The sequence below is a fragment of the Pteronotus mesoamericanus genome, unplaced genomic scaffold, assembly GCF_021234165.1.
Source record: "Pteronotus mesoamericanus isolate MK-2021 breed Mesoamerican mustached bat unplaced genomic scaffold, CSHL_Meso_final scaffold_54, whole genome shotgun sequence".
NCBI classification, from domain to species: Eukaryota; Metazoa; Chordata; class Mammalia; order Chiroptera; family Mormoopidae; genus Pteronotus; species Pteronotus mesoamericanus.
Genome location: NW_026555321.1, coordinates 20646177 through 20664428, shown reverse-complemented (window position 1 = coordinate 20664428; position 18252 = coordinate 20646177). Strand labels below are relative to the sequence as shown.

General features: G+C 36.8%; 2 protein-coding genes across 3 annotated transcripts in view; one reads left to right on the top strand and one right to left on the bottom strand.

Annotated features, from left to right (window-relative positions):
* Window positions 1-521: 521 nt before the first annotated feature.
* Window positions 522-14001, bottom strand: UBA5 (ubiquitin like modifier activating enzyme 5). 2 transcript variants are annotated; one of them, XM_054595262.1, is made up of 12 exons: window positions 13674-14001; window positions 12030-12075; window positions 11839-11928; window positions 9244-9353; window positions 8100-8186; window positions 7373-7457; window positions 6482-6586; window positions 6182-6309; window positions 3411-3546; window positions 3072-3147; window positions 2815-2921; window positions 522-2304 (listed from the first exon to the last, which is right to left on the bottom strand). In XM_054595262.1, the coding sequence occupies exons 1-12, from the start codon at window positions 13832-13834 to the stop codon at window positions 2221-2223; spliced, it is 1215 nt and encodes a 404-aa protein (XP_054451237.1). In that variant the 5' UTR covers window positions 13835-14001; the 3' UTR covers window positions 522-2220. The 2 variants fall into 2 exon arrangements, with proteins under 2 accessions (XP_054451237.1, XP_054451238.1); XM_054595263.1 differs by lacking the exons at window positions 12030-12075; window positions 13674-14001 and having other exon boundaries at window positions 11844-11920.
* Window positions 14002-14541: 540 nt separating this feature from the next.
* The window catches only part of ACAD11 (acyl-CoA dehydrogenase family member 11), a 76320-nt gene continuing 72609 nt past the window's right edge, over window positions 14542-18252 (top strand). Inside the window, exon 1 of the mRNA XM_054595261.1 lies at window positions 14542-14782. Coding sequence (XP_054451236.1) covers window positions 14628-14782 — 155 coding nt within the window. The 5' untranslated portion in view covers window positions 14542-14627. The remainder of the gene's footprint in view (window positions 14783-18252) is intronic.

Below are 18252 nucleotides of genomic sequence, written 5' to 3'. Positions count from 1 at the left end.
TAAGTACTCTTAAATGGTTATTACCTTTTTGTGTTGGTGAGGGTGTTTGTAGGTATTTAGGGAATACTTTTATATGAAGAAACTCATAGTACATATTTTCTTTATTACATAAATAATTTGAGTAGTACCACAAATTAATTTCCCATTAACAATGGGGGAAGGGATTAAAGTTGAACATACTGTTTGTTTTACTAGAATTTAGAGCCTTTGTGCTAAGACAGTCTTGGGAGCATGTTTGCATCTTTCACATTAGAAACAATAGTATTAATAAATCTTGTCAAGCCCTATGAGTTTATTTAGTAGTATAAATTTCAGCAAGGATTAGTGTCTCATAATTAGTTGCCTACATTTGTAAGTTTTCATGGCAATCAGACTCTCAAGAGAACACTCTAGGTTGCAAAAGATACCTGTTACCAAATTTTTTTCTGGTAAAATAAACCAGTACTATTTTTAATGGAAGATATAACAGAAAGAAACTAGACAACTTAGACAAGATTTGTTGATATAAGACATCAGGAGTGTGCAGTGCCAAGAGCAGGGGAAAAAAGGTCTTTAAAAGATGGCAAGTTCTAGCTATTATACTTTATCAAACTATGAAAATTTTAAATTGTAAGTGAAGCCTTACCAAATTAGTGCACCACAGGTTATGAAGAAATGGGAGTTGGGACAACTGAATTTTCTTTTTTGAAATTCAAAACATCTCTAGTAACTAGAAAAGTTATTTTATAGATGAATAAATTTTTAAAATGTCTAATGACCTAACAAGGCAACGTAAGTTTCAAAGCCAGAAAAACTATCCCTCTACTTCCCTGACTTTACTCTAAACGTAAGAATCACAATATGGTCCTAGAATCTCAAAACTAGTATATTGAACACATCCGATACTTGGGTCTTTCTAAAATAAGTTTTTGGAACTTTATTTTACAAATGGAGAATGCACTTTTTAATTTTTTACTAACATTTTCCCTTGAGCGATACAATTTAGAGGTATCTTCAAAGGAAAAAAATCATCAAAATAGTAGATAAGCATAATACCAGCCTCCAGATCTTCTCTTTGGTTACAGATCTCCCTCTGACACTGGGAAAACCAGTGATACGGGCACTCACCTGGATAATCGTTACACATGCATGATCTTTTATTGGTCTCCAAACCAATGGGAATTTGTTACAGCCAAGGCTCTCTAAGCTTTCATTATTAGTATGCAACTTCAGAGAAAACCAGTATTATCAATTTATGATTGGATAGGTCATGATCAGAGACAATGATACCCTTCCAGTGACTAAGTATGTGTCAGTCACTGCAGAGGCACGTTGGGCCTCTTTAATGCCCATTATCCAGGACAAACCCTTGTCAATACTAGGGAAGCAAATTTAAATGAGATAAAGTATTCAGAAGGTAACCCATATGAAGGTTCTAATCTAGACGATTTTAGTCTAAATGTATCCCTTGCTCCTCAGTAAAGTACATTAATTCCAGATATATGTCCCACAGGTGCCATGATTTCTTTTCCTTGGTCCGTGGAGAAAAATAACTTGTACTTCCTCAAAGTACCTTTATCTGCTATCCATGAAAAAACTTCATTTAGGTTGCCTGACTGACTGAATATATAATGCACAAGTTTACAAACTTTCCCAATGACTTCATTTCAGTTTGTAATCAGGAAACATTGGAGGGAATGTTTTCATTTCATAGGTTAACCATCTTAAATTCATGGTCAATCAAGTTAGTAGTAGTGAGCAGCTTCCTTGTAGAGAGCAATTCCAAAACAATGAGTACATGCCTGCCAGCTCAAATCCACAGGTTGTACTTCTTGTTCTTCTCTCTATATTTCAGGACCAGGTACTGTTGTACTGCCCACGGCCACAAAACACAAAGGATTACCGGAAATAAAAGGAATATGCATAACATCAAATTGGTCCTTTCTTCCATTCCTCACAAAGGCCAAAACACTTCAATGGCTACGTTTTCAATAAGATTTTAATAACGGCCTAAAATAATCCTTTGAAATTTTCTTACTAGAATGAAGAGTTACTGACTTAGTTGAGGATGTGGTAACAACATGCTACAGTTAAAGTATTTTCAAAACCTGTAACAATTTAGTGAAGATAACACATCAATTGTTGTTGCCCTAAATTCTGTCAGTTTTTAAAATGACCTTTTTTTTAATTGCAAAGGAATAGGCTTAAAGACAGGAAATAAAATGTAGTCCAGTCCATTATCTACATATTCTTCATCTTGGCCATGAGATCTTCCAAGGTTTCACCAGAATCTTCCAGTGTTACCTCAGGTACTGAATCTTCTTGCTATCAACAAATGAGGAAAACATAGTGAAAAAATAATCATATACAGTTTTTGATGGTTAGATATATATAATCAACAAGCGTTAACCATGCTCAACAAGTTTACGAAGAAATTTTCTTCAGTAAATATGCCTTCTAATTTTTAGGAAAGATGAAGTCCTTTACTTTCCACATCAATCTTGATTAACAAGACAATAATTTCAATATTCCTGAGGTATCTACTGAAGTGATACTTTCAAATGGTATTGTGGCTGAAACTACCAGTTTACAAAAATATTTTCGTTTTATCAAAATCTATTTTACTTGATCCATTAATGAGTGAACACAGTTTAAATGTGCTGTGCCTATGTCCATATTAGCACTGAATATCTCTCTCACAAATCTTAATGCCCACAGTGCAAAATATCTAATACAGGAAATACTGCACTGGCATTATAAAGTAGGGAGAAGATGAAAGATAAACATTGTCTCTTATATGATATTTACTTATGGTAAATCAGATTTTAGATGTACCTTTTTGGGAATTGTGTAAGCCACTGTAATTCCTTCAGGTAAGTTGGGAACTGGACCTGAAGAACTTCTCAGTTCCTCTTCTGAAACCTCGGACACCAACTCAATACCTGCAGAGTTAAATTTGACCTTTTAACAGTTTTAAAGGAACTTAATAAGCAATAATAACTCAAAACTTGTATAACCTTAATTATAATTAGATTCTCTCCCATAATAGATAGGTTCTGTGCTGCCCTTTCAATTTATGAAAGGATTCCTACCCCATTCATTGTCTTCATGGATTATCTCTTCCTCTTCTTGAACAACCTCTTGTTTGGGCAGTGCTGCTACTTTTTTCTGTAGAAATCAAACAGTATCAAAGTGTTTTTACTCATTCTCAGTTCTCTGAAGCATTAATCAAGAATTCAGGCAGGCTTTTTATCCTACCAAAAGCTAAAAAGACTTTGAACGGAATTTTTATTTTTTGAGTATGGTGAATAAATTAAAAGTTTAAGATCCCAGAATCGAATTATCATTCCAAATCTAAATATTTTTTTCTTTTCAAAGTTATTATCCTATGCAATATGATGTCTCATACATTCTGACAGATTGACATATACCTTATATTCTTCCTGCTGTTTCCTGCAATTTCTGTCATCACACTGAGGATTTGGCTTCATGGACATAGTAGGAAAAAAATCCTGCATTGCATTGTATCCAAGGTAAAAACTAACAGTACCAAAATTTAACAGAAACCTAGAAAAACAAATCAAAGTAGACTTAAATAAAAGGATGAAAGTATTAAAAGAAAGTAATCAGATTTTTAAAAAACAATTTTGAAATAGGTAATGATTTTTGTAACAAGAAACCAAGAAAACAAATTTATAATCTTGTTTACAGGGCGTGGCTCAGAAAATATTTGCTGAATGAAAACAGGAAAGAAAACATTACTCTTTCATTAACCATAGAACTGTTATTTTTTGATCTTCTAATAAAAATAAAATGCTGCCTATTAAACGACGGGATGTTAACAACTTTAAGAAGCATACTGATTTCAGAGAGATTAAAATGTTGAAGAAGTCTATCTTAAAAATTCCTGAGATGATATTAAGTGTAACTAATTTTTTTAATTTTATATATAACTTACTATAAAGTTTACAATTTTAAAAGTACAACTCAATAAAATTTTACAGAAGTCTTCACCCATGTAATTATTACCAGATCAAAACAGAACATTTCCAGCATGCATTAAGCTTCCTCCCAGTCTAATCTGATTCTTTTTAGAAGCTTACATATAGAGGGAAAATCATGTATATAAGATAAACAACAAAAGGAAAAATACTTGCAAATGTATGTTCTTAACATACAACAAGGAAAAACAAAAAAAACTAAGCAAAGAATATGTGCAAATAAGTCACAGAAAAAGTGTTCAAATTCTCACAAATAAAATTAAAAGATACCCATTTTTCACTATCATATGGACCAAAATTAAAGAGTTTTATGACGTCAAATGATACCAAAGGTGTGAGCAAACCAAGTACTCTACACTGTAATGGAAATGTACAATCCCTTTGAAAGAGAAATTTTGTAGTTATCTTGTCAAAATAAATTTTACATAAACCCAGAAATTCTACTCCTAAAAGTTAAAACTGTACAAAAATCTACTATACAAAAATATATGACAAGATGTTATTTGCAGCATTATTAATAATAGCAAAAAATCTGTAAGTAGCCTATGTGTCTCTCAATAGAGGGCTTACTAAATATGACATCCATAAGAGAATACTTTACAGGCATAATATTTTCCCTCTTTTCGTATCATCCTGTGAAATGTTTTGTTTAGATAGGGCCTACTGACATTTGACAAGCTATCTGCTCTGATATAAAATAGCTCTAGACAGTTTCCTTGAGAGTTCTTATGTATGCTTTTTACAATATTTTTGCTGGCAATGGACACTTCCAATATCAGAGCGCCTTCCCATATCATGTTGCTGTTTGTTCTTATTGTATTGAAGGTTTAGGAAATATAACTGAGGACAAAAAAAAAAAAAGGCCTGTGAGAGGGAACACCTAAAGGAGTTCTACTTTTAATTAAGTGTGAGTTGATTCACAAACTCTTTGACATTAATTTTAACTGTGAAGAAACCTTTGTCCTATTTAATTACAGCTTAGATCAGAAATTTTCAACCAGTGTGCCCCATGAATTTTTAAAACATGCAGTGCCTCCCTATTTAGCCAAGGTCACTGACCTCTTTTCCCTGAGATTAAAAAATGACAACAGTCAGCATAACAATAGCCATCCTATGTGAATGAGTCAAAATTATACCCATTTTTTTGTCAGACTGGCAAAAAATATATTTTTTTGGTGTGCCACAGAATTTTAGTAATTAGTTTATGTGTGCCATGAGATGAAAAATTTGAAACTCAGACTTAGATGATATGGTTGCTGGATATTTGTTTTGGGATAACAGAGATATTACCCTGGTTTATGTTTACTCACATTCGTATTATTTTTAGTAAGAGTTAAATCAAGATAGTGGAAACAAATGAGTTTATGCCTAAGTCTCCAATCTTTGGTCAAACCTGTAGAGATTTATATTATTTGGTTAATGAGTTGTATATAAATACAGCAGTACCATTATACTCCAGATGCAGACAGCGACACAAACATGTATGTGTATTAATATATTACCCATATTAATTAATATACAGTTGAGCCTTGAACCACACAGGTTTGAACTGCACAGGATTCATATATATGTGTTTTTTGTTTTTTTCAGTAACTATATAGTCGACCCTCTGTATCCCTAGGAAACTGCAGGTGCAGAGGGCCGACTATACGCATTGTTCTACACCACTTTACATAGGGACTTGAGCATCCTCAGATTTTGGTATCTGTGTGGGTCCTAGAGCCAATCCCCAGTGGATACCAAGGGACAACTAGTTAAATTTTGGGGGGAATCAAAAGTTATACATGGATTTTTGACTTCACAAGGGTAAGTGCCCCTATACCCTGCATTGTTCAAGGGTCAACTGTCCATTTAAATTATGTCTATTAATGTATATTATATACAAATAAAAAGTATACTTTTATACATAATATATAAATATGTAAATATACATAATATGTAATATATATACATAATATATAAAATTAAAAATATATATTTAAAATATACATAATATAAAAAATAAAAAGTATATGTGTAATACATATCATACATAATATACATATTGTACTTAATATATAAAATATATGTATATTTAAAACAAAATTTAAAAAATTGAATTAAATACTTAGTTGTAATTCCAATACTTAAAATACTTCATGAAATATATTTATTTTTGTCAAAAGCTACAAGACTATTCAGAAAAATTAGTCTTCACTCACTTTAACACATTTTGTACCAAGATCCCAGCAACCACTCCCATAGTGGTGGGAAGACTGGCTGCACACACACCTTCTCGTTTCAGAGTCTTTTCATCAATATTTGCAGCAACTACAAGTGGTGGGGCACACTACAGGAAAAAAGAATTTAAAAATATAATTCAAAAAATGGAAAATGTAGGTGTTCCAAATAAAATTCCACCATATTCAGTTTTTCTTTCTTTGAACTGTAATGTATTTTCAATGCCCGTAAGAACTGTAGTACTTAACAGTGAAAAATAACCCAAAATGAATTATGCATACCGCAAAACAAGCAGATTCTCCAGGAATTATGAGTTGTATGTGCCCCGAAACTGCATTTTCACTGACCCCAGACTCCATCCAAGTTTGTCCAAGTTCATTACAAGCCTTGGTAGAAATAGGTAAAAATAAAAGAAAAGAACATAAAGAGCAAGAAGTAATTTACCATAACTTCTTTTCATGAAAAACTGGGGTTGAACTGAGTGGATTACTGTGAGGATTTTTTTGTTTGTTTGTTTTAGTTAATCTTCAGAATAAAAGAGGTAAGCTGGAAATAATGTAATTCCTTGGCTATCACCACTCTGTTTAAAATAAACTGACAGGTAAGCAGTCAATAAACCGCTATTTAATTAAATTTAAGCATAGTTTATTGAATTTCTTATTAATGTAAAACTTAATTTTTCTAAAACTATTTCAGCAACAAAAAATGTCAAATGTCATCTGAAAAGCTGAAAACAATAATTTAAAGGAAAAAGAATTTAGTTTTATTTTTGAGAAACCATGTTTAAAGGCAATTTATATATATTTCTACATTTACTTAAGAATAAAGTAATTACAAATAAAACAAAGTTAACCAAGAATAACAGTATTATAAGATATTCCTTTATTTTAAAAATTGTACAGCACAAGTATCCAATATTTTATAGTCTCCTTTGCTGGCATACAAGAGATTAGGATGTCAAAACATGTGCCCCTAGAGTAAGGCCAGAAAGGTCCCACAGCCATTAGAATACATTTCAAAAGTTGGCTAAGGGAACATTAAAAATAAATAAAACACATTTAAAAAGGGTATAAATGCAGAACTATTTTTAGGATGAGGAATATATACTGATCAAATACACAGGGAAATAATAAATTCCTAAATATAACATTTTACACAACAGGAATACTCACTGTATTTATTGCCATTCGAGCTTCAAAATTGTCCACACAGCTAAGAACTAGGTCAACAGGTTTTCCCTCTTCTAACCCACCATTACTAAGCAAAGAAAATAAATTTTATTTGAAAAAAAATCAGGACACAAAATACATTTTAATTTGTATGTTCAGTCACATATTTATTGTTTCAGTAAATGTTTAAGTATAATTATGATATAGTATTTAATATTAAAGATCCAGTATAAAGTATTAAATAACTATTAATATAATATCAACAATAATACAGTACTTCTTACACAAGACATACAAAGATGCAAGTATAAAGTCTATTTACAAAAGTTACCATTTACCTATCAACTTTCAGAATTTTATTCAAATGTAATAAAAAGTTTATTGGATACAATTCATTATTTCAGTGGTGATACAAGACTGTAGAAAACCACTTTCAGATAGAAATATATTCTAGAACACAATGTATAGTTGAAGATTTCTTGTTATACTATTATAATAATAGGGTTTTTTTAATTTGTTTTTTATTTTGTTGTTACCATTGTATTTTGGACAATATATGTACTTTTAACTGAGCTCCCACTCTATAAAAACTACACAAAAATTAACTATTTTAAAAGCAGAAATATATTTCACTCTACCAACTCATTGCATTAATCATCAGTACCTTTTCTAATAATACTTGTTTAACTGAGCTGGACATTGTGCAAAATATTCATAAATAAAATTTTACCTTATTCTATCCATGAAATGTTGAAAGTTTTCTACTGTGGTTATATTATAGTTGTGTACTTCAAAAAGAACATCAGGATTAATGTTCCTAAGAGGGGGGAAAAAGGAATGATAAAAACTACTAATAGGAATAGCAAGAGAAAGCAGGGAAAAAAGTTGAAAATCACTTAACAGAGATCAGAGAAATGGAATTCAAGCTATTTAAAGGAAATCCTAAGTACTCTTCTACCTCTTAATGTATAGATTATCAGAAAGTTTACAAAAATGTTTCAACAATCTACGTGCCGGAAATTAAGCCTTATCACCTCTGTTAGCTATATCTCAGCCTGACAAAAGAGCTTCTTTGTTCCTTTATTCAATTCAGTGCAAGTACGTTTGGGCCCACAGAGAAATTTACTAGAATAAGTGTTGGCCTGCTATGGCCTTTAGGGCAAAACTGACCTGCCACCTGTTTTTGTAAGGTCTGAAAGTTAAGAATGGCTTTCACACTTTTAAATGGCTGCAGCAGGGGGCGGGGTGGGGGGGCGGGGGGAGGGTCAAAGAAACCAACAGTAATAAGGGGGACGGAGGGAGGTGGGTAACAGGAAAAGAAGGGGAAGGGTCAAGTCAAGGAACATGTATAAAGGGCCCCTGGACAAAGCCAAAGTGGGGAAGGATTGAGGGTGGGAGGTAGGGGTGGGTCAGGCAGGGGAAAGTGGTGGCGGGAAAATGGAGACAAATGTATTTGAACAATTTTTAAAAAATTAATAATAATAATAAAAGAAAGTAAAAAACATCAGAAGAACAATTATTTCGCGACATGTAAAATACATAAAATTTTAATTTCAGAGCCCATAAATAAAGTTTTATTGGGTTAGAGCCATGCTCATTCACTTTTATATTGCCTACAGGTGCTATTACATTATAGAACTGCACAGTAGACAGTTTTGGCAGAGATCATAGGGTCCTCAAAGACTAAAATATTTAGCCTTATACAAGAAAATGTTGCCTACCCAGATCCAAGGGATAAGAGAATCCTTTGTATAAGTGAAACCTGTCTTTTAATAGAGGAAAAATTCAGGTCTATTTATACTTTAGGTTAACTCATTCCAAATACACAAAGTAAGATTTCACTAACTATGGTCTTTAATTGCTATTCCACTTACCTCAAAGTATGTTCTGCTGCTTGAACTTTACTTAATCCTGCTTGATGAGGTTGGAAGAAAAGTCGATTCATATTGGCTAGTTCCACCTTGTCATAGTCAAAGAGTAGCAACTAAAATGAAAACAGTGGTATTCTGATGAAAAACGTAACAAAGAATTAAATAGTGGACTTTACAGTTGATGGGTCTAACAGTTTGACAGTAATGATAAACTCTGAAAAATAAGATGGCATATATTAACTCATTTAATGCTCAAATGCAGTAAGTATTCAATACATAGATACTATTATCCTCACTTTAGAAATGAGATAACTAGGGCACTTGCTCAAAAGCCACTCAGCTAATTTGTAGTGGAAAAGGGATTCAAATTCAGACATTCTCAATCCATCATCTACAGCCTAACCATAATGCTGTGCTGCCTCTCTAAATGATTTATGTAATTTAATTATCAAATCCAATTTGATAATTAAATTACATAAAAATTTAAAGCAATTTTCAGTAAGATAAAAACAAATGCCATAACTTAAAACTATAGTATAGCATGACTCATTTTGTGAATATGACACTATATACACTCATGCCATGACTAAAGCATTATTTCAGAAAGAATTACTAACTAATCACTTACTGCTTGCTGCTGTATATTTAGGCATGACAGTGTTACACACACACACAATTTTAACATGGCCCAAAGATCCCATTTCTTATCAGTAAAAACAGGTTGGACCCAAGATTGTCCAAAGCCCTTTCCTTGATATAAAATTCTGTGACTTTGTAATATAATTCTCAGCATCCTAAATTTAACAATGAAATCAAAAATGAAATTTTCTTCTTCTCAATATGGAAACTAAAAAAAATTAACCCAGCCCATTAAAAATACCTATATAACCCTTAAAATCTTACTGGAAAAAGATATCAATTACGCCCGCTATGATAATTTTCCAACACTAGTATCTCCAAAATATGATTTATGTAAGCTCATTCAACAATATTTATTAGATCAGGCCAAGCATTAAGTTTGAGTTTTGGCCTCATAGCTGGTTTATGAATAAGCTGCAGGAAACCCTAAATTTGGAGACAGGAGGTGTGAGTTCTAACTCTGCCACTAATTAGTTCTGATCATAGGTTTTCACTTTTTAGGCCTGTATCCTCGTATGTGAAATAAAGCAGCTGATCTGGATCTGGTGATCTAGGGTGTGCAGGGGATTCCAGAAACTTTCAGGGATAAAAAGTGGGCTCTGGGTCTCTAATCCTCCACTTCCCTTTTTTTACATATTGGAGAAAGAGTTCTGAAACTTAACCTATGTAGATCCTTAGTGTATAGCCTTAAGTGCACATTGGAATCATTTGGGGAATTTTTAAAAAATACAGATGTCTGAGCCCCATTCCCAGAGATTCTGATTAACTTCTTATGGGTGCAGCCCGGGTATCAGAATTTTTAAAAACTTCCCAGGGAAATTCTAATTACAGCAGTATTTAATAATCGCTGTTCTAGACACTTGATACCCAAAATGTGTCCTAGGCTAGCATCAGCATCACCTGGAGCTCGTTAAAATACAGGAGGACATACCCAAGTTTACTATGCATATGAATCATCTAGAGATCTTGTTAAAATACAGATTTAGATTTAGCATGTCTGGAGCAGGGCCTAGGAATCTGTAGTTCTAACAGGCTCCCAGGTGATGCTGATGCTACTACTTCAGGGACCATACTGTGAGTAGCAAGGATCAGGAGGTTCTTAAAGTGCCATCCCTGGAACATCAGAATCACCTGGGAACTTGTTAAAAATTCAAATTCTTAGATCCACCTGAAACTTTCAGTATCAAAACCACTAGGGTAGGATCTGGTAATCTGTGGTTTAATAAGCCTTCCAAGAGATTCCGATGCACACTCAAATCTGAAAACCATCGATCTCCAGAGATCATAAAGTCTTCACAGACTTTAAAATGTTAGTGAACACTTTTAGCATTTTGGTGTTGTCATATCTATATGAGTACCAACTTTGAAATTACTTTCTTTTAAAAATCTGGTGCATGGAGTGAGCCAACATATTAAAAAACATTGATAAACTTTCTGGGAAAATGTGTGCTCTATCAAAATGACAAATTAAAGGGTACGTATTTGTGGAAAGCTTTGGTATTCAACCACTATGTATCTAACATCATGGACTCAAACTCTGTAAGTCTAAGACTGGTAGATTGATACCTGGAAAAAAGTTACTTCTTCTTTTCTACAATCTAAACCAATTTTTGAAAAAATATATAAAATATATATGGTTTTAAAAAGATCTGGAGCATTCTCCAGTTCAATTTCAAACACTTAAGTCCAAATTGTTTATACATTATCCCAAACAAAAAAATTCCTGAACACAATTAGGCGGTCCCTGTTTAATCAGCATTAATATCAACTTTCATTTTGGCTGGGTTATGTCTTAACTCCCTTCAGTAGAAAGAGCAATCTGAATAAATATACCACAAATCAATAAACCATTAGTAATAACGGGGGGAGGGGCCTGAGAAGGAGGGATCCTACTTTGTACCTGATTTACTCCAGAAATGAGTAGTTCTCTACCTAATAGGCAAAGAGAAATGTTTTTACCTTACCAATACCACATCTTGTCAGCATTTCAGCAGTCACACTACCAACTCCACCAACACCTACTACTGCTACAGCAAAGGTACGGATTTTCTGTAAAGTGCAAAATTATATGTCTTGGTTAATAAGTCTTCATCAAAAATTATTTTCATTTATTGAAATCATCTTCAAAAACATGGAAAGATTTATCATACCTCATAGTCGTTTACAATCCCCATTCGTTTCAATGCCATCAGGCGGCTTAAAACAAAGAAAAAAATGTTTTAAAGGTTACAATCTTAGTGACATAGGTAAATATACGTCACAGAAAATAGACACCAAAAGTCAATCATTACTAATCCACTAAAAGAGAAGAAATCTTTCAGCTGGGTTTTACTAGATGAAACTAGATCACCAGGGCTGCTTTAAAAACACTAATGCCTACCTGGCTGGTATGGCTCAGTGGCTTGAGCACACAGGCCTACAAATCAAAGGGTTGTCAGTTTGATTCCGTCAGGGCACATGCCTGTTGCAGGTCAGGTCCCCAGTAGGGGGCGTAGGAGAGGCAACCACACACATTGGTGTTTCCTTCTCTTTCTCCCTCCATTCCCATAAATAAATAAATAAATAAATAAATAAATAAATAAATAAATATTCACTCCAAAACTTCCTCTGAGGCTTTATATGTCATAAGTAAATAAAAACTTTTAAAAAAAATTCACACTCTCCTACTCTTCAGAGGAAAAGAGCAACATTACATCGTTCTTGTGTCACCTACTTTAAAACTTTTCACTACTTTGAAAACTATCCGAGTGTTAGCCGCTAGCCACATTACTTAGTGGCTTATTTATTTTTACTGGGTAAACAGTTCCATATGAATTTTGAAATAAAATAAATCAAACACTGGTCCAGGCCTCAATATGTCCTACTAGCTCCCTGATCTGAGGCAAGTCACAACAGTTTTCTAAGCCTCAATTTTCCCCTCTATAAAATGGGGTAAAATAGCAGTGGTCAACTTCTGTCGTGGTGAGGAGGAAATGCATGGCTGACAATGCATGAAAATGCTTAGCAGATAGTGATATTATATGCAACTGAGCAATAAAGTCTTACGCAAAGCTTAGCGTGTACAAGCTATTCTAAGAATTTTACATATACTGACGTTTCCAATCCTCACAACTCTGACAGAGACAGATATTACCATTATCCCCAGTTTACAAGTGGGAGGCTGAAACAGACAGGTTCATAACTCAAAGTTACTCCGCTAATAAGAGCTGGGGTTTGAATTCAATTAATCTAACTCTAGAGTCGTTAATCTTAACCACTGCGTAATATTCAGCCTGGTGAATTAACAGACTTCAGGCAACGGAGAAGGGAGGGGACGGAACTGGTAAAATCGAATGGCTTTAGAACTAATCAAGCTATCCCCGCCACGCCCCCAATTTAAGAAACATTGAGAAGCCTTTACGAAACTCAAAAGGTTATGTTTAGCGGTTTTCCATTTGATGTCATCTTCTGAAAGTTGTTACTATCAATTTGATGAGGCTGACTGACGGAGTCAGGAGCGGTAGAAAATTGCATACGTGTCCTGGGCAGGCACAGGAGCAGTGCCATATGGCTGTTTGGGCTGTTCATTTGTTTGGGTTTTTGGTTTTTGTATTGTTTTGTTTAGTTTTTTAAAAGAAAGAACATCGTTTGACCAGCACTAAGGCTTGGCATTTGCCTGTTTGGGGCCCCAGAACAAGAAAAGGGAGGTGGGATGCCGTGCGAGCTGGACGAAAGAGGAGCGCTTCACTCAAGAGTACATGGAGACCGTGACCTCTCCGACCTCGCCTCCCTCGCCCCCTCTGACCCGCGGGCACCTGTAGGGGTTGGAGTCCACCACTTCAGGGCTCATCTTCTCGATGCGCGTCCGGCCGCCTCCGCCGTCGCTGCCCCCCAAGACCCGCCGACTTCTTTCTTGGGCCAGTTCTTGCTCCAGCTCCTCAATCCGCTGCTGCAGCCGCTCCACAGACTCAGTCATGGCTGGGTCTCCGGTCGCTAACGCTCTCAGCCCCGGCCGTCGCCGTCGCCGTCGCCGCCGCCCCACGTTGATAGGTCTGCTGGGCTCCTAAGGAGTATGTAAGGCGGCACCTAGGTGCCTCCCTGGCCCAGAAACGGGGAAGTGCTGCCAGCGCCTCACGGATGGACACTTTTTCGCCACTTCCGCAAGCCTTCGCGATACTGGTTCCGGTTGCAAGTCGTCCCTCCCCCTCATGAAAAAAACCAAACAGACAAAAGCGGCTTTTAGCTCGTTTCTTTGCGGGGTCCTAAGAGACCAGGCAGCAGCAGAGCCAGGGTCCTAAGTGTCCAGAGCGGGCGGCCGGGGATGTTGCCTTTTAAATTGCGCGACTAGAGGAAACACCAGGATCTTTTATTCCTGGCCTGGAGGGTCCGTCGGGTGCTTTTCTGAACCGGACCCCATAGGCCTTCAGCTGCGGGTGCAATAAAATTAGAAGTGAAAGACGCCTCTGCGTTTTTATTTGCCGGTAACGATTAGTGAGCTTTGCGGTCTTTAAAATTGAGGTCTCCAGTTCTGACGCTGACTGATAATTTAAAATCCTCACACACAAGAGTCCTACAGGCTTTGCCCAACTACCGCCGAAGTCACCGTATTCTGCCAGTCAGTGTTGCTCAGCAACGGTGCCTAACGTCTGTGATTGGCTGGAGACCTGGGCGTTTGCGGGCCTCGCCCCCGACCTTGCCAGCTCTCTATAAAACAGCACTTCCCCGCGCCGGAACTATCTGTGGATTCAACGCCCCTGCGTTCCGTGACAATGGTCTTGGAACCCCGTGCCTCCGGCGATCCAGACGCGGCCGAAGTGCTGCTCCAGCACAAGTTCGACTGCAGGTCCCTGGAGGCCTACCTCAACCAGCACTTGCCTGGCTTCGGGGCCGAGCCCGAGGCTGAGCTGACCGTTGCCCAGTACAGGTATCGACGCCAGCCTTCTCCAATAGAAACACATCCGTGCATTGTGCTTTTCTTCCTCTGGCCCTGGGTGGCTTTCCCAATTCCCCGCACCCCAGTTTCTTTTCCGGTAATGATGCACTCTGCAGGCCGGAGTATTCCCTGTATTCCACTGGGGTATTTCCAATTCGCGGACAATATGGAAGCGATCATAGTCACGATTCCAGCCACGAGAAGGAATCCTTGTTAAGAGATACAGTTATGTACCTCGAAGATTCACTGAGGCTTGGAAGCTCTGTGGGATGTGCAGAGGCCTTCTCTCAACTTTTGTTCTATAACCATTAGATCTTCTCCCCCTCCCCCACCGAGAAATAGGTGAAATTCCTTTATAATTGATTATATTCTCAGGTTGAGTTAATGACACCAGTGGGGGATGCAGAGGCACCGAATTCTAATGCTAGATCTTGCACTTGGCAGATGACAGCACCACTTTGGACTTAAGTTCTTTGGAAGTGAGGGAATGGAACTGAAAGACGATCCTGAAAATACTGTTCTCTGTTAGGTAGAGAGTGCCATGGGGTGTGAAAGAATTCACAAAGAAAAGAAAAGGCAACGATCAAAGTTTATTTACTTCCCAAGAGAAGGGAGGGGCTGGTGTGAAGAGATACACCCACTGTGAACTGCAGGGGCATTAAGTTTTTATTGGGTGATAAAGGCGGAGAGGGATGGAGCTGGGTCAGGGCAGTCATGGCAATTAGTTGTAAATCAGGTTTCAGGCTGTTTGTGCAGGCTTTAATTTGTTTTACTGTTACCTTTGGGTTCACGGTCCAGGCCTCTGGTCTGGTTTGTCTTGTTTGTATTAAGTTTTCTAACAACTGTGTAGGAATGTTTTCAGTAATCTCCTCCTGAGAATAGAGGCTCAGAGAAACAAGTTAATTATGCCTGACAGGCTCAAGGGAACAGAGGTAGCCTGCCGAAAGGGGCTTTTTGTCCTCCTTTCTTTTTTAAAAAAATGTTTTATTGATTATTCTCTCCCAGTTGTCCCCATTTTTTTTCCTCCTTTGCCCCCCTCCACCCAGTACCTCCCTTCCCTCCAGCAGTCCCCCTTCTTAGTTCATGTCAATAGGTGGTGCATACAAGTTCTTTAGCTTCTCCGTTTCCTATACTATTCTTCATATACCCCTGTCTATTTTGTACCTAGCAATTTTGCTTTTTAATCACTGCACCTTTCCTCCCATTTTCCCACTTGCTCTTTGCTACTGAAAACCCTCCAAATGACCTCTGTATGATTCTGTTCTCTTCTGTTTGTTTGCTTGGTTTGTTTTTTTTAGATTCAGTTTTTTGATAGTTGTGAATTTGTTGTCCTCTTAATGTTCATAGTTTTGATCTTTTTCTTCTTCTTAAATAAGACCCTTTAACAATTTCATGTAATAATGGCTTGGTGATGATGAACTCCTTTAGCTCTACCTTGTCTGGGAAGCACTTTATCTGCCTTTCCATTCTAAATGATACGTTTGCTGGATAGAGTAATCTAGGTTGTAGGTCCTTGCTTTTCATCACTTTGAGTACGTATTGCCAGTTCCTTCTTGCTTGCAAGGTTTCTTTTGAGAAATCAGCAGACAGTCTTATTGGAACTCCCCTGTAGTCAACTCTCTGCTGTTGCTGCATTTAAGATTCTCTCTTTATCTTTAACCTTTGGCATTTTAATTATGACGTGTTTTGGTGTGGTCCTCTTTGGGTCCAACTTATTTGGGATTCTCTGTGCTTCCTGGACTTGTATGTCTATTCCCCTTGCCTAATTAACAAAGTTTTCTTTCATTATTTTTTCAAATAAATTTTCAATTTCCTGCTCCTCCTCTTCTCCTTCTGGCACCCCTATGACTTGGATGTTGGTATGTTTAAAGTTGTCCCAGAGGTTCCTAAGCCTATACTCATTTTTTTTAAATACTTTTTTCTTCTTGCTCTTCTGATTGAATGCTTTTTCCTTCCGTGTGGTCGAAATTGTTGATTTGATTCTCGGGTTCATTCTCTTCACTGTTAGTTCCCTGTAGATTTCCTTTATTTCACTTAGTGTAACTTTCATTTCTTCCCTTATTTTTTTTGCCATACTCAATGAGTTATTTGAGCATGCTGATCACCAGTGTTTTGAACTCTGCATCTGTGATAGGTTGGTATTTTCCATTTCATTCAGTTATTTTTTGGGGGGGGTTTGTTCTGTTCTTTCATGTGGGCCATATTTCTTTGTCTCCTCAATTCAGCAATCTCCCTGTGTTTGTTTCTATGTATTAGGCAGAGCTACTTTGACTCCTTGTCTTGGAAAAGGCACCTGTAAATTGTGTGGGGCAGAGCCTTAGGTAATCTCTAGGGCAGGACAACCCACACACTGCTTTGTGGTTCTATATGAGGGGAAGACTAGTAGAAGGGACAGTGCACTGCCTGGCTTCTGGAGATTTGCCCCGCACTCACCCCATCTCTAGTCACTTCACCCACTTTCTGTATGCAACTGGTACCCTTCCAGCTGCTGCCCTGGTGGTATGAATCCTAGAGTGGGAGGGTTTATATATGTCCTTGGTCCTTGTGGGCCCTTTAAATGGACTCTTCTGAAAATCTGGCAGTACCTTCCACCACCCTAAGGGCCACTGGTTTTTACAGCCAGAAGTTATGGGGACTTATCTTCCAGCGCTGGAACCCTGGGCTGTGTGGTCAGGAGCGGGGCTGGGATCACTCACACCCAAGTTATCCCTTCCATTTTTTATCTACCGCATGTGATTGCGGGAACTGCCCATTCCGCCACCGCAGCCACCGCCTCCCTGTGCCACACCGCGTCTACTGTCCTCTCTCTCTGTGTCCGCAATTCTGTCCCTCCTACTCATCTGGATGAATGTGGCTTCTTTGAATCCTTGGTTGTTGGACTCCCCTACAGTTCAATTTTCTGACAGTTCTGGTTGTTATTTGTGTTGCGATATAGTTGTAATTCTCTCTGTGGTTGCACTGAGGCAAAACATGTCTACCTACACCTCCATCTTGACCAGAGGTTCAGTTTTTTTGTCCTTTCATACCACACTTTGAATCTAGCTCTAGTCTGATGTTTTATAATAGGAAATAAATTTTATTCTAAAAATAGAGTTTTGATAAACAGAGGTAGAGAAACAGTCTTGGCTTTTAGAAAATTATTATAGATCTACTGCTTGCTGAATAGAATTTAAATGTATTACATAAACTCTCTGAAAACGTTTCCTATTCTGTAATAAATAAATGCCTGTTCTGAGTAATCCTGAAATTAAATGAAATATTGTATTGTAGGTAAAAGGACTTAAATATTGCAACAGACTCATATACCAGTGTCATTTATCACTAGGATTTATATTCCTGATCAATGAAAATAAAAATAATGTCAAAGGAGATGGATCAAAGGGAGTTCTGAGTGATAGAATTAAAAGGCCCCAACAGATAATATAGGATGAAATAAGTGGAATAAAAAAGTAGCCAAGGCT